Source organism: Anser anser (genome assembly GCF_964211835.1).
Source record: "Anser anser genome assembly, chromosome: 16".
Classification (NCBI taxonomy): Eukaryota; Metazoa; Chordata; class Aves; order Anseriformes; family Anatidae; genus Anser; species Anser anser.
In genome coordinates this window covers 10,476,624-10,490,414 of record NC_139737.1, presented here as the reverse complement: position 1 = coordinate 10,490,414, position 13,791 = coordinate 10,476,624, and the positions used below count along the sequence as shown (strand labels likewise).

The window sequence follows — 13,791 nt, the reverse complement described above, 5'->3', positions numbered from 1 at the left end:
GGGGGGCACTGGAGGAGGGACTTGGGTGGGAGGGGATTTTATTTTTTTTCAGGAAAGGAGTAAAAGAGTTCAGGGCTCTGGAGGAACACAGATCCTGGGAGCATGCAAGCAGCAGAGGCCAGCCCTGGTCCTAATGCCCCAAACACCTGATGCAGAGACAAAAGATCAGCTCACCTGAGAACTAAGCTTTGCCTTTTGGTTTCCTGAGGATGAGGCAGGAGACGAAAGTTTTGGAGCTGTGCTAGGCCCCGGCAGACCCAGAGTAGGCTCTGGTGATCTCTCTGCCAGCTGCCTGCAGCCTCGCTGGGTGCTCCCAGCAGCTCCCCTCTGCAGAGCCCTGGGGAGCTCCCCGCGGCTCCTGCCTGCAGCGCAGCTGGCTCCCGTGTCCCTGTAAAGCTCTAACAGAACTCAGACGACTCACGACTGAAAGCACGAAGTGTTTATTTGCACATTAGGTGTATTAACTCTGCCTGAAAGCCAGCCACGGTTTCCTGTGCGGAGCGGCGAGGTGGGGCTGTGAGCGGCTGCCGGCCGGTAAGACTTTGCTCCGATGCACAGCGCCCGTGGGCCGGTGTTGTCACAGCACGGGGCGCTTCTAACTCACAGCCCCCCTCCTTCAGCAGGGGTGCGAAAGCTGCTGCTGCAAAACACCTTGCAGCACTGAAGGCGTGCAGTCTCCTTCTCACAAGGACTGAAATATTTCAGCTGTTCATGGTGGGGAACACAGAGAGCAGAAGGGAAAACTGCTCAGGAGTCTCTGTTCCTCCCCACGGCCACCACAGGCACTGGTGCACATCCTGCCCTCCCCAGCCACCCTTACCTCCAGAAGTCTTCGAGCCTCTCTTCAGCTGGCATTTGCACGTCCAATTTGCAACAGACACGTCTAATTTTAAACATCCTCGTGGGGCTGGATGGGGGAGCGAGCTGCAGCCGCCCACCTGCGGGGCTCGGCGCTCTCCGGGGAGCTGCCTGCTGAGCCCCGGCTTCAGGCTGCTGCCGTCATTTGCCTTGCAAAGAACAATAAGGAAGAAAAAACCAAAACCTTTGGAAACTTTTAAATGCCAATTTGTTGTTGCCTGCTATATGGTGTTCCAGAAGAGAGTGAGTAATGCTGAAATACATTTTTTTTTTTTTTCTGTCCGTGAAGAAGGTGGGCAGCAGAGGATAACAGATCCTGAAGCAGCTCAATCACCCAGAACAACTAGCCCAGCAGCTGGCAAGGTTTAGTCATACATTTAAACTGAGTTATTTTTATGAATATTTCCTTTTCCAAAGCACTTCCCCTCTCAGCAGCCCTGCAATGCCGGTAGTCAATTACCACTGCCCCCTCCTTGGGTGAGGGAAGGAGCCCATCTCCAGCCCACGTCCCCCCCAAAAGTCTGGCAGCTTGAAGGTGCTGCAGGGCCAAGCATCGCTCGTCCCCGTCCCTTGCTCATCGAGAAGCCTGAAGAGTAGCCAAGGGCTGTTAACCCCCCTCGGACTGCTGCATTGGAGGCAGGGCTGAGAAATATTTCAGGAATGGGGTAAAGGCAGCATCTATTTTGTTCCATCTCCTGGCATATTGTAGGCAAAGCTATTGGGTTTGGTAGCTTTGCTCTAAAACCTGACCTTGCTTTGGTGTCTGATGCCCATGGTCCTGTCCATCCCTGGCACCAGGATGGAGCTGGTGGTGCCAAGGTCACCGTCTCTTCACAAAGCAGACATCGCGGTGGGGACAAGGGGCTGATACCAAGAAGGAGCCAAGCACAAGCAGATGCAGCACATCTTTTGGGGAAGGAGTCGTGCTGGGTGCCTCAGAGCTCATCAGAAGCCTCCTGCTCACCAGAGATGTTGCTTGTCCTCGTCTCAAATGCTTGGCGAGAGGTTTCGCTTGTGAAGACGGATCCCAGGGACTGCTTGGCCCTTCGGCAGATGGTCCTCATACGTGACATGCAGTCCTTGCTGGTCATTATGTAGAGCAGGGGGTTGAGGGCACTGTTGAAGCTGGCCAGGCCCCTGGTCACCTGGTAGGAGATGTAGATGTCCCTTGAAGCCTGCGTGCAGGACCCTTGCTGTTGCCAGCGCCGGGACAGCAAGTTGAGGTTCCTGAAGATGTGGTAGGGGAGGAAGCAGACAGAGAAGAGGACCATCACGAGAACCACCAGTCTGATGCTTCTTCTCCTGAGGCTGGGGTCCATGGTGTCGTTCCTGCAGAGCGCCACCACCACGTGGCAGTAGCAGCCGACGATGATGAGGAAGGGCACGACGAACCCAGTGACGGTGATGGCTGCGGTGTACGCCAAGTAACTGTCCAGGCTGTCCCGCTCCGTGGTGTCGTGGCACTGCGTCTCATTGGGGCCCATCTTGCTGAAGGCGAGGTCGGGGGCCACCTGCACCACCACCCACCCCCAGACCGCGGCGCTGAGCCACACGGAGGAGAAGACATCCTGGCACCTACCCCGCGCCCGCAGCGGGTGCACGATGCCCAGGTAGCGGTGGAGGCTGATGCAGGTGAGGAAGCCGATGCTGGCGTAGAGGTTGAGGTGGAAGAGGCCCCGCGTGAGCCGGCACCAGGCCCTGCCGAAGGGCCAGGCCCTGCCCCGCAGGTAGTAGCTGACGAGGAAGGGCAGCGTGCCCACGTACAGCAGGTCGGCCAGGCCCAGGTTGCCCACCAGCAGGCTGAGGGGGCCGCGGGGGGCGGCCCACAGGTGCCACAGCCCCAGCGCGTTCCCCACCAGCCCCAGGGGGGTCACCACCAGGTAGACTCCGGGCAAGAAGCGATGGGCGAAGGCGGCGTTGACGGGGCATGAGGCGTTGCTGGAGTTGTCCCAAACCGGAGCCTGGGCCGCCATCGGGTGCTGCAGAAGCTGGCCCGGGGCTGGGGAGGAAGCAGGGCGGTGCTGGCAGCGGCGGTGCCTGGGGCGGTGCTTGCAGCAGCCTCAGGATCCGGCCCGGGGCTGTGGCTGCCCTCGCCTCCCCTCTCTGATGCCCTTTGGCCGGGGGGCACGGGGAGCAGAGAGCCCGGGAGGTGGATGGCTGAGGCCGTCCTCTGCTCAGCTCCCTGTTGTCAGCCCGCTGGAGGTATTTTGAGCCCGGCGCCAGGGCTCCTGGCTATTTCTGGTGGAGCTGGAGGGGGCGGGAGGAAGGGATGCATGCGCTGGGGTGGCCCCGCGATGCACCCGGTGGGAGAGCTCGGCAGTTCGCTGCTGTGGCTCTGTCCCGTCCTGTTGGGGTGAGGGTGGTCACCCCATCCCCAAAAACAGCCTCAACACCCTGCGACAGCTTACTGCTGCTGCCCGCTTTGACACCCCTCCCCCAAATACAGACAAAATTCCTCTTCCTCTGAGCAGTTTTGATCCATACCTTGTTATTGCGTGCCTACGGGGTGAAATCTGAGGGCTGCAGGCATGCCCCAGGGTGTGCAACTGCAAAGAGGTTCCCGTGGGGATGTGGCTTTTCTGACTGCAGCGGGGTGGGGTATTTGTGGGACCGTGCTCCTGGCATGCCACTCCGTCCAGAATTTCGCTCACACTAGAGGTGCACCAATAGCAAAAAAATAAGCAAAAAATCTTGTTTTGTTGCTGAGCACTGCACCCTTGTGCCCAGGGAGGTATATAAAAGTGCTTAGTTTTACCAAGGGGGCTCACCAGCCCTTTCTCAGCCATCTCCATGTGTTTAAAAATCATCATTCACAGGGCTGAATGGAAAAAAAAAAAAAAAAACGGTTCTGCGTGGTGTTTACTCATGTGGTAGCCCACAGTTTCTCTTTCGGAGGCTACATGTGCTTGCTAGGAAATGACCTGCGCTGTATTGCTCACCGCCGGCTCAGCAGCGTGGCTGCCAGATCACACGCCCTGGTGCACGGATGTAGCAGCGGTGTGCGAGGGGAGCTGGGTTCTCCTTGGGCTTGGGGTTGAGTTTTAGGGGTGACCACAATTATCTATGGTTGCGGAGAGTTTAATCCACACCCCGAAGGGCAGGCAAAGCCCAGAACTCACGGTGTCGGGGGCTGCGATGAGCACAAACCCCACAAAGGCACGTTTCCAGGGCAGCAGGGCTTCAGGGGGAACGGCAGGCGTTGTGAGCCTCACAATCGAATCTCAAGAGTCGATTTCCCTCTATTCTTGGGGAAAAATAGCTCTGATTTATTTGGAGTCGTTAATTCATTGTTTAGATGTTTTCTGCTGAGTGAATCAGGGAGAAGTGACATTTTGCTGCCAGAAAAAAAAAATCCAAGAGGTGTGTTGAGTCATTGCCGTGTGAGATAAGAATTGCAGGTTGCCACTTAAAAAGTGACCTTTTGGGGTTTTGTTGTCATCCAGAGGGGGCTGAGAGCTGGGAAATCACCTTGGTGGCCATGTCCCGCCGTGGAACTAGAACTGGCTTCAAACCAGGATTTTCAGTATGCTGAACATGTCTTCTCTGTGTCAACAGAGGAACATTGTGGTTTTAAGGTCTACGTGAGCCTCATGTCACTGCTTTTGTGGCACAGCCACTGCAGAGGTAAAAAGAAACAAAGAAAGCCCAGAAAAGCTGCAGCCGGGGCCAGGTTCGCTCTGCAGTTTGCTGCCTGCCAGAGGTTTGCCGTGTTCCGATAGCAAACTGAATTAACCACCTGTACTCGGGCAGCACGCCAGCCCATCACAGTAAATAATTCTCTTTGTAAACAATGTTTTGATTTTACTGCGTGAGCAGTGAGACTTTTTTTTTTTCTTTATTTTTTTTTTCTTCAAAGAGGCGGCTGAAAGCGTCATTGACATCCCTTTTATTTTCAGCACCTGCAGGGGCCGGGGGAGCTGGCGAGCGGCTGCTTGGCCTCGCTGCTTTTTCCTGCTGCTGGCCCAGGGGCACATTTAATCCAGGCTGATACACTGCCACAGAGGTTTCAATGCTTTAATTCCGTGGATACATATCCAAATCGTGCTTCCCTCGCGTGGACACGCAGCCTAGACCACTGCTGCCCAGCCGTGGGATGTGCAGTGCCTCTGCGAGGCCGTTATAGGGCATTTGGGCTTCGTTTCTGCATGGCCCTCAAGAGGCTTATTGCTGGGGGAAAACAAACGCAGAGCTGCTCAGCAGCTCTCCAGTCCATCGTCCCAATTTGTTTTCCCTTCTCCTGCCATTTGCTTTGGCCCTTAGCTTTCAGGGTACGTGCCTGGGTGCTAGGTGGTGTGTCCGGTGCCGCGGAGCGGTGCCTCCTCTGTCTGAGCTCCTCGCTCGCCGAAGCCCTGCCAAACCACCGGGGCTTTGGGGAGGAGGAGGCCAGGCAGGGCAGGAAGGGTCCTGTTTATCCTGGAGGGATGCGGGGAAGGTGAACGCGAGCTGCCGCGGGGACGCCTCTGCCAACACCCAGGCGTGCGGCGGCTGCTTGGCAATGGGATGCAATGGGACGGGTGGGTGCATTGCTGAGCCCTGGCACCAGGGGTCCCGCTGGGGGTCTCCCTCTGCCAGCCTCCGCAGAGCAGTGCGCATGGTGCTCAGCAGAGGAGCAGCACCACCCGGCCCTCTCCAGAGCCCCACCGATCCGGGAAAGGACCAAGTCCCCGCTTCTCAGGTGGGTTCATGCTTGGGACGGGGTTTCCCCGTTTCGTGCAGCCTAAGAAACTGGGGGATGCTGCCCAGTAACCCAGCCCGGGGCAACAGGGTGCACGTGGGTGACGTGGGGATCCTGTTCCCTATCTCCACCCTCCTTTGTAGGCTAGGTCCGTCGGTTCTTCCTCGGTTTCCCCAGGGACGTGTCCTCCATCTCCGCCGAAACCACAGTGCCATGGGCTTGTGCCAGACTCTTTGCCGGGACGAGGCGTTGGCTCCGGGCTGCAACCAGGGTGGGCACGGCCACAAGTGCCCTCCTCATCCCCTCTGGAAAGGCAGAGCAGAGTGATGGGGTGGTGGGGGTGGTGACGTGGCCCCCACGTCTGGGGAGCAGCAGGGGCACATGGAGCAGGAAAGTGCTGGCTGTGTTTGATCAAGGCAGTTGTGCACTCTGTTTACAATAGGGTCGTGCCAGGCTAATTAAAGGGATGGAAGAGCCCAGCCTCGGTGTACCCAGGCAGCCAGGCAGGAGCTGCAGGCACAGCCTCTGCGGCAGGGACAGGTCCAGCCCGGCTGCAGGGTGCAGAGCCACACGGGACCCACAGTGCTCTCAGATTCAGACATCCAGAGCCCCCAAATTCAGGGCTGCTCCTGCTGCCGGATAGCTGGCGTATGTCTCCCGAGTGCACCCGCCACCAGCGGGTGGTTTGTCTTGCCCTGGAGTAAATTTGGCTCGTGGCCAGGGAGGGGCAATGGGGTGTGCACGGGTACTCGGGGGTCCCATGGCTCGTGCTGGCTGGAACACCCCCATTCCCGGTCAGAGCTGTTGCCCAGAGGTCTCGGCTGCACCAAGGCCCTTGCTTACCGCAGGGGGTGCCGCTGGCAGGGCCGGGCAGGGTCTGGCCATGCAGAGCCTCCTCTGCGTCTCCAGGCGGCAGGAGCGGTTCTGGTTGGAGACGCGGGTGGAGATGCCCACGCCGCAGGTGGCCGAGCAGGCGCTCCACTCCGTGCCCCACGGCCGGCACGGGTACGGCACCGCCGGGGACGCTGCCGCGGGGGCTGGATGGAGACAGAGGATGGAGAAAGAGAGGTTGGAGCCCAGCACCACGCAGCATGCCCAGGATGGGTGCTGCGGCGTAACCCTGCATGGCGGGGAGATGTGCAGCGAGGTGCCTCCTGTTGGTTCTCACCAAACCCTCACCACCACGTCCTCTTCTTACCTGCCCCGGCATCCTGGAGCAGGTGCCGGTCTCCGGCCTCGCAGACCCACTCGGGGCAGCACTTGCCCGGGACGTCCACGCGCCGTGGGTGGGGGCAGTCCGGGGTGGGCAGGCGCACGTCCTCCTGGCAGAGCGGGACGCAGGTGAAGCCCCCGTCCAGGCAGCGGCACTGCAGCTTGCAGCTGGGCTGGAAAACCTCCCCGTCCCGATAGACCCGGCCGTTCACCTCGCAGCCTTCCTCCACGTCTTCAACTGCAACGACAGCCCCGGAGCCCGTCAGGGACAAGGTGACGGTGAGGTGGGGATGGCGGAGGGGTTCCTGAGGGGGGTGGTGGGGGGCACAAGGGGCAGAGTTGCAGGGTGGGCGCAGGTTTGCTGCTGTTCACCTGCAGCAGTATGTGCAACACTCCACTTCCCCTTCCCTGCCCTCTCTGCTGAGCTCACGTTTTTTCAGAGCAGCAGCTCACCAGTTGGTGAGGAACTCCCTGCCCTCTGGCTCTGCCTACGTCTCTCAGGGTTTTCAGACTTGAAAAAATTTCTTTGCAATTTCTCTGCAGCACATCAACGTCCAGCCCCAGCAGGGCGACTAGTGCTGCAGCATCCCTGGGCCCACCCTGGCTCAAATCACCCCGAAAACCCAGCTAGAAACCACTGTGAGAGCTGGGGCAGCAGCACAGCCCCGAGGCCGGCTGCGTGCATCATCCTCAATGGAGCCGTGTCCAGGTCCCTGGGCACGGTGCCTGGAGCCCGGGGGGGCGCGGGCGCTGCGGTGCTCACAGTTGCAGGTGGCTCCGGTCCCCGTGCTGTAGTCGCAGACGAGGCCCTGGCTGCGGTCGCAGACGTGGAGGAAGTCGCAGGGCTCTCCCAGGCGCCGGGCGCACACCTTGCAGCAGCCGCAGCCGTCCAGGACCAGGGGGGACCCGCGGGGGCAGCGGGGCGGCACCCAGGGGCAGTAGCATGGCCGGCGGCACAGCTGGGCACACACCTGCGGGGACAAAACCATCACTGGCTGCCTGGCTGACGGCTGCTATTTCACTGGGACGGCCAGGAAACCCTCTCTGAAAGTCGGCCGCGGTGGGGTGGGGGCAGAGTTTTGGTGGAGGGAGGTTCTGCACATCCATGGGAATATGGCAAAGCAGCCCGGAATGGTACCGGCCTCGTAGGGCGTGATGGGCCAAGACATGGGGCAACGTATTTGCAGTGGGGGAACAGAAGCCAAGTGAAGCTCACTGCTGTCCTTTCTGGTCCACCAGCCTCCTCTGCCCGGCTCACCGGGTGAGGAGCATGCAGACAGGGGCTTTCAGGGACCGGGAGCCAAATTTCTCCTCCCAGCTACGTGGAGTAATGACTTTGGCAGGTCTGTGCGCCACGGTTGTTTGTCTGCCCTGCTGGCTGTTTTCCAGGGCCGTGCCTGCAGGGGCTGACCCAGGCAGGTAGGCATTCATGCCCGCGGCTCGTGCTGCACACACCGTTACCCTGGCACAAACAGCTTTTGCAGGCAGCGCTCGTCTTGTGTCTGACAGGGACGGCTGCTGGGGCTGTTGTATGTTGGGCCTGAAGCCAAATGATTTGGAATTTGCAGTTTGGAAGTGAATTCTTTCCAATCCTGGCCTGGACAATGCCGGTGTGTATGTGAGCCATGCCTGCACGTGAGCCCTGCGCTCCCCTCCTGCAGCACTCTGCCCGCGGCGCCTCCAGCACCTGCGATTTGGCAGCAGCTCAGCCAACGTGCAACCCAAACCAGCCCTGTGCTGATCCAGACACGGGTGTCTGCTGAGCCTGCCAGGAGATGATGGATTCAGCTGGAGCACGTGGGTTTTAGAAACCATCTTCCTCTCTTTTTTTAGAATTTCTCCCTCCAGCATCAAGCCTGGCATGACCAGCTAGGGATGGGTACAGGTGTGCTGTCTGCTCACCTGCTTGCAGCAGTTCAGCTCACCAGATGGTTTTTTATTGGCCTGTAGAAATGTCTGTGCCAGGAACTAGAGATAAAATATGTCCAAAACGGGCTGGGCAATCCCTGCCCTGTTCCAGTTTTATCAATGAGCAGCGGAAGCCAGCGAGACCCAGGCAGGGACCGAAGGACCAGCTGTGGTGTGATGGCAAGGTTTGGGCTGGGGACAAGAGGCTGCTGGTGATGCTCCAGAAATTCACCGAGTGCTCCCGGGGTAGGAGCCATTCCTCAGTCACAGCTTAGCAAGGAGCCAAGAGCATTTTTCATCTTTCAGGTTTCTATTACAGAACAATGTTTTAGAGAGATTAGCCAAGCCAACTCCATTAATCCATTTCCCCTTGCTCCCTGTAATTAACTTGTCGTTAGATGACAATGTGGCTCCTATTAGAGATTTTAAGTGCCTGGGAAAGCAGTCAAATGGGCAAGGAGCTGCTGTGATGTCCCTGCCTGCACAACGTCTGACTTGGGATTCAAGCAGCGATGAGAAGAATTTGGAGCTGCGCTCTCCCCCTGCCTTTCAAAGCTCTGCACAGGGAGCGATGCCATGCAGAAACGAGAAGGAAAAAACAAATCATAGAACAACCCAAATCCTGTCGGAGGTATCCATCAGCTCCGTGTGAGCATCCCAGGGCAGGCAGAGAGCTGGGTACCCCTGGGGCTGGTGCTCGCTGCCCGGCCAGCACGGAGCGAGGAGCCTGCGGGAGCCGGCACGAAGCCGCAGGGAAAGGAGGGCTGCAGGGACGGGGCGAGCAAGCCCAGCACGTTGCTGCCATTCCTGCCTGCACCACGGCGGCGTTTGGCCCACGAGCATTAAGACCCTGCTGGTTAATTTGAACTCTCCCAAGCACAGCTCTGCCTCTGCGAGACTGCAGCAACGCAGCCTGCCTGACAGCGGGAGCTAGGGCTCGAGCCAGCACCGGAGCCTGAGCCTCCTTTTGGGAGAGCCGGGTGCTTCCCCGAGCGAGGCTAAAGCCACCCGGCACCCCGTCTCCCTTACCTTGGAGAGGATGCAGAGCAGGGAGAGGAAGAGGAGCTGCTTCTCCAGCCGGAGCCTCATGCTGCTCGCCCCGTGGCACTTCAGCGCATCGCCCCCCGGGCGGCCAGAGGCAGCAGCGTGTTCGCAGGCTTTAAAGCCCCGAGTGGGTCCCGCTGGTGTTTATACTCTCCCTGCTCTGATGTCACTCCCAGGCTCCAATATAAACAGGAGTAGGTTTGGACGAGCCTCAAGATTTGCTTCTTTTCTTTTTTTTTTTTTTTTTTTCCAGCCCACATTCCAGCTGACATTTCCACTCCCCTCAAGGTGAGAGCGTGCTGCCTGCCAGGAGAGCAAGCGAACGGAAGGGACGCTGTCCCCAGGGACGTGGGCATGGCAGAGGGGGCCGGGGTGCCCACGGGGATGGGCAAAGCCTCTGCCTGCTGAGTGTGGGCTGCCAAACAGAGCCGGCACCATTCTCCAGGGCTGTGAATGATCTGGGGTAGCTGTCCACCCAAAATCCAGTCTGGGACATCCAACTCTGGCACTGCTGATTTCAAGCCTTGTAAACCCAAATTCTGCTCCTGAAAAAGCTGCGACCGAGTCCACGAGGACTTCGAAGCGGGTGACGGGTCCCCAGCCCCAAGCACTGCTGTCCCCGAGCTCAGCCCCGCGGGCACGGAGCTGCCGCACGCGAGCACGGGGAGGGCAGGGATGGAAGGGTGCGGGGCCAGCTCTGCGGTCACCGCCAGGATTCTCTGCTCCGGCTCTGCCCTGCTAGCTGCTCTCGGGTTGTTAACGAGGCCGTGGCAGCCCGTGCTGCTGTTCGGTCCCCTGTGTCCGGGAGCGGTGCAGCCGCAGTGCCTCTACCAGCAGTGGCTCGAGAGGAGCCAGAGCCCTGATGCAGCCTCGCTGCGGGGGACAGGGAATTTAATTCATTGTCCCGGGCTTGTTTATTGGCACATCCAGATTAACGGGCATGACTTCATTTTCCAGTTAGAAACCAGGATCTCGTGCTGATAAGGGAAGGAAAGCCACGTCTTGTACCCACGGGGCTCTGCCTGCCCCGAGCGTGGCCCCGTGCTCACGGTGTCCCCGTGTCCCCAGGCTCACGGTGTCCCCGTGTCCCCAGGTCACTGCACAAGGCTGTGGGCAGCGAGGGGCAGCGCAGGAGCCCTCGCACAGGTTCTGGTTTGTGAAGCAGCACGTTAGCAGCTCACTTTCTAAATACTCACTTACAACCCTTCCCCTCTGGAGCATGTACCCCATATGTGTCCTGTACCATGTGTGTGATTTCATAGCTACTAATTAATTCCACATGTTGTGCTCCACAGTTTCCATGGTATTATTGTCAGCTTTTTTTTTTTTTTCTTTTTTTTGTGGTCAGTTGTGCAAGAAAATAGTTGATACAGGGATCTGAGTACATCTCCTTTGAGTTAGCCGCTGGCAAGCTCTGCCGTTTCTATAGGAATGAAGGAACTAACCCAGCGAATTTACATTTTAGACAGCTGTGTTTTTTTTCATGGCTGTGACATTTAACATGCCATCGTGAACAGCTCTGTGAGTGTGCACCCCGCTCATCTGGCATTGCACCCATCTGCAATAAGCTGTAGCTTCTTTTTGCTTCGGGCTCTCCCCATCTTTGCTCTGCGCCGGGTGCTGAGCATCCCCGGGGCTGGCTGAAGTTGGTGCAGGGCTGGACGTCAGTCTCTGCTGGGCACCAAGGCTGTCCTGCTGCTTTCTGGGTCTATTCCTCTTTGTATGAATAGGGAAATTGTCACAGGTAGGGGCAAGAGCAGCCCTGCACCTTGGAGGAGAGGACGTTCTTGCTCCTGGGCAGCCGAGGCTCAACCCCCGCAGCAGGGTGGCTGCAGGAGGGAGGGTAGCACTGCTGGGGAACCTGGGCAGATGCCACACTCAGGAGAGCCAGGAGCCCCGAGATGAAGAGGACACATCCCAGGTCTCCCCTGGCTGCTGAGCCCTTTGGGATAGCTGCTGGCTCTTTTTCGTGAGACTTCTGGAAACACCCTGGCTTTGGGAACCTTGGAAATACCTATGTTTTTGGCAGGATGGTAAAGTTGTTTCCTACCCAGAACGAACTGCTCCAGCTTCAGGCAGCAGAGCCGAGGGCTCGTTATGGCCATTTCCATCCCATCCAGCCAGCTTCATTCCCCCTTGCTCTTGCACCTTTACTGGGGTGGACAACCGGCCATGGCGAGGGGCGAGGGACGGGCCCGGCAATCCTTTACCTTGAGGTCACTGCTTCTACCCCGAGCCCGGGCTAGGAGAGACTGAAAGTATTTACCATCTGGTGACCGGCCAAGTGACTTGTGAGAAAAGAATTCAGGGCTGCCGTCCAGTTCCTGATGGTCAGGCAACGGCAGCAGAAACCTCGGCTTCGGCTGGGACCGGCCAACCCCTGCGGGCTGCCAGCCGCGGGGCCGGGGGCGAGCACAGCCCTCTGCCACCCCAAAAGGGTCTGCTGGACGGGAGCAGGTGACAGGAGGCTGGTCCTGGCTTGGTTTTGGGGTGCTTTGAAGTAGATTGCATTAAAAAGAAGCTGATAAATGGGGCTCTGTGCTCGTGACCAAAACCCTGCGGTTGCCAAGAGGAAGGAGCTGAGAGATTGCCTGGGGGAGCAAATGGACTATCACAACTGAGAAATGGCTTCCTTAGCCAAAACTGTGGGAAAACCTCATAATTCAAACAGAGGGGCTTATCCCTGCCACGGCCCAGCCATGTATCAACTGTTGTGAAAGGAGAAAGCTTTTTCTCAATAGGCATATCAAACCCCGGGCAAGATTTCTGTGAGATTTTCTGCTGAAGCCCAGACAAGAGCTATTCGTAATCGTCCCCATAAGTTAAACATTCAGATAACCCATGGAATAAGAATTTTGTAAAACAAAGCCTGGAAACCTCAGCCTGATGAGTCTTCCCATTATTATTTGGAAAACAGTGTCAGAAATCATCACGTATCAAATATTATGGTCCCCTGAGAGTTTATTTTTGGTATGAAGCATCACCAAGCATAAGCTTCTTTTAAAATCTCGCTACAAGTTTTGTCTTTCAGACAAGATATAAAACCCAGACCCTGACCTTGCATGGTTCCTGACAGACCCTTGGTATTTTCCATGGAGCTGCATGGCTAACTCTTGTTTCCTGATCAAATTGCTCATGCTTTTCGGCTATCTCTGTTTTCTCTTGTGGTTTTGGCCTAAAATAAGCCGTGTTTTTCCTCCGGTTCTTGTCTTGGTGGGGTGTGCTGCGTGTTCTCAGGCAACTTCCATGCCTCTCGCAGCACCAACGGTGCTGCGAACAGAGGCGTGCACAGAGCCAGCGATGCCTTGGGGTGTCACCAAACTCCCCTTCTGATTGCAGCCGGCTCTGCCTGGTGGAGGGAGAGCTTGGGCAACGTCCGTGCTTCCTCCCGGCCTTGGCTGTGGGACTCCGCGAGGGCCCTGCAGGATGATGCGCGGTGCGCGAGGTGTGGCTGTGATTTTGTGGCCGTTTCCTTCTCCAGAAGCTGGCCTGGCGCTCGGCCCCGCTGCACCCACCCCTTCCCCACGTCCCGCAGCACCGGGCTGCAGGGGCTGAGGGCCCAGCAGACGCTGAGCATGAACCTAGAGGAACCTTGCACCCAGGCTGAGGAGGAGGAGGTGCCAGGAGGCTGCAGGGACCTGCCTGAGCACCCCGTGCAACGGGCACGTCTCAGCACCCACGGCGGGTGGAGGAGCGCACAGAAGGGCTTTCAGCTTCGGCACTGGGCACCTTGACAGGGCTCACCATGGGCACTGCGAGGAGGACAGGAGAGCTGCCCGTCCACCTGCCAGGCCCCCCTGCTTTGTTCACCACCAGCCCAAATTGTCACCATCAAAAACTTGTTGGTGAGGGGAGATGCTGCCGCTCCTCGGGGCTCACACCGGCGGCTTTGGGGCGAGCCCTGCCTCCTCCCTGCACCCAAGGGAATGAAGCCAGCACTCGGCTGGCTCTCCATCTCCTAAACAAGCATCCCACCAGACTATAAAGTCTGAGACCAGCACTGCCTGCGTGTGTGGAGGGGTCCCAGGCCCCCAGCTCTCCCCCACGCCCCTTCCTGACGCCGGAGCCATCTCCCAAACATGCACGTCCCACAA

The 13,791-nt window shown here is 58.3% G+C and overlaps 2 protein-coding genes across 3 annotated transcripts; both read right to left on the bottom strand.

Moving 5' to 3' along the window:
• Positions 1-424: 424 nt before the first annotated feature.
• Positions 425-4,719, bottom strand: LOC310882431 (P2Y purinoceptor 1-like). The gene has a single exon (XM_083801186.1). The coding sequence runs from the start codon at positions 2,829-2,831 to the stop codon at positions 1,794-1,796; it is 1,038 nt and encodes a 345-aa protein (XP_083657312.1). The 5' UTR covers positions 2,832-4,719; the 3' UTR covers positions 425-1,793.
• Positions 4,720-4,858: 139 nt separating this feature from the next.
• CCN5 (cellular communication network factor 5) lies at positions 4,859-9,880 on the bottom strand. Of its 2 annotated transcripts, XM_083801188.1 has the most exons (6): positions 9,683-9,880; positions 7,509-7,716; positions 6,958-6,983; positions 6,732-6,855; positions 6,377-6,570; positions 4,859-5,838 (listed from the first exon to the last, which is right to left on the bottom strand). In XM_083801188.1, exons 1-6 carry the CDS (start codon positions 9,740-9,742, stop codon positions 5,830-5,832), a joined length of 621 nt encoding a protein of 206 aa, XP_083657314.1. In that variant the 5' UTR covers positions 9,743-9,880; the 3' UTR covers positions 4,859-5,829. The 2 variants fall into 2 exon arrangements, with proteins under 2 accessions (XP_083657314.1, XP_083657313.1); XM_083801187.1 differs by having other exon boundaries at positions 6,732-6,983; positions 9,683-9,868.
• Positions 9,881-13,791: the final 3,911 nt, after the last annotated feature.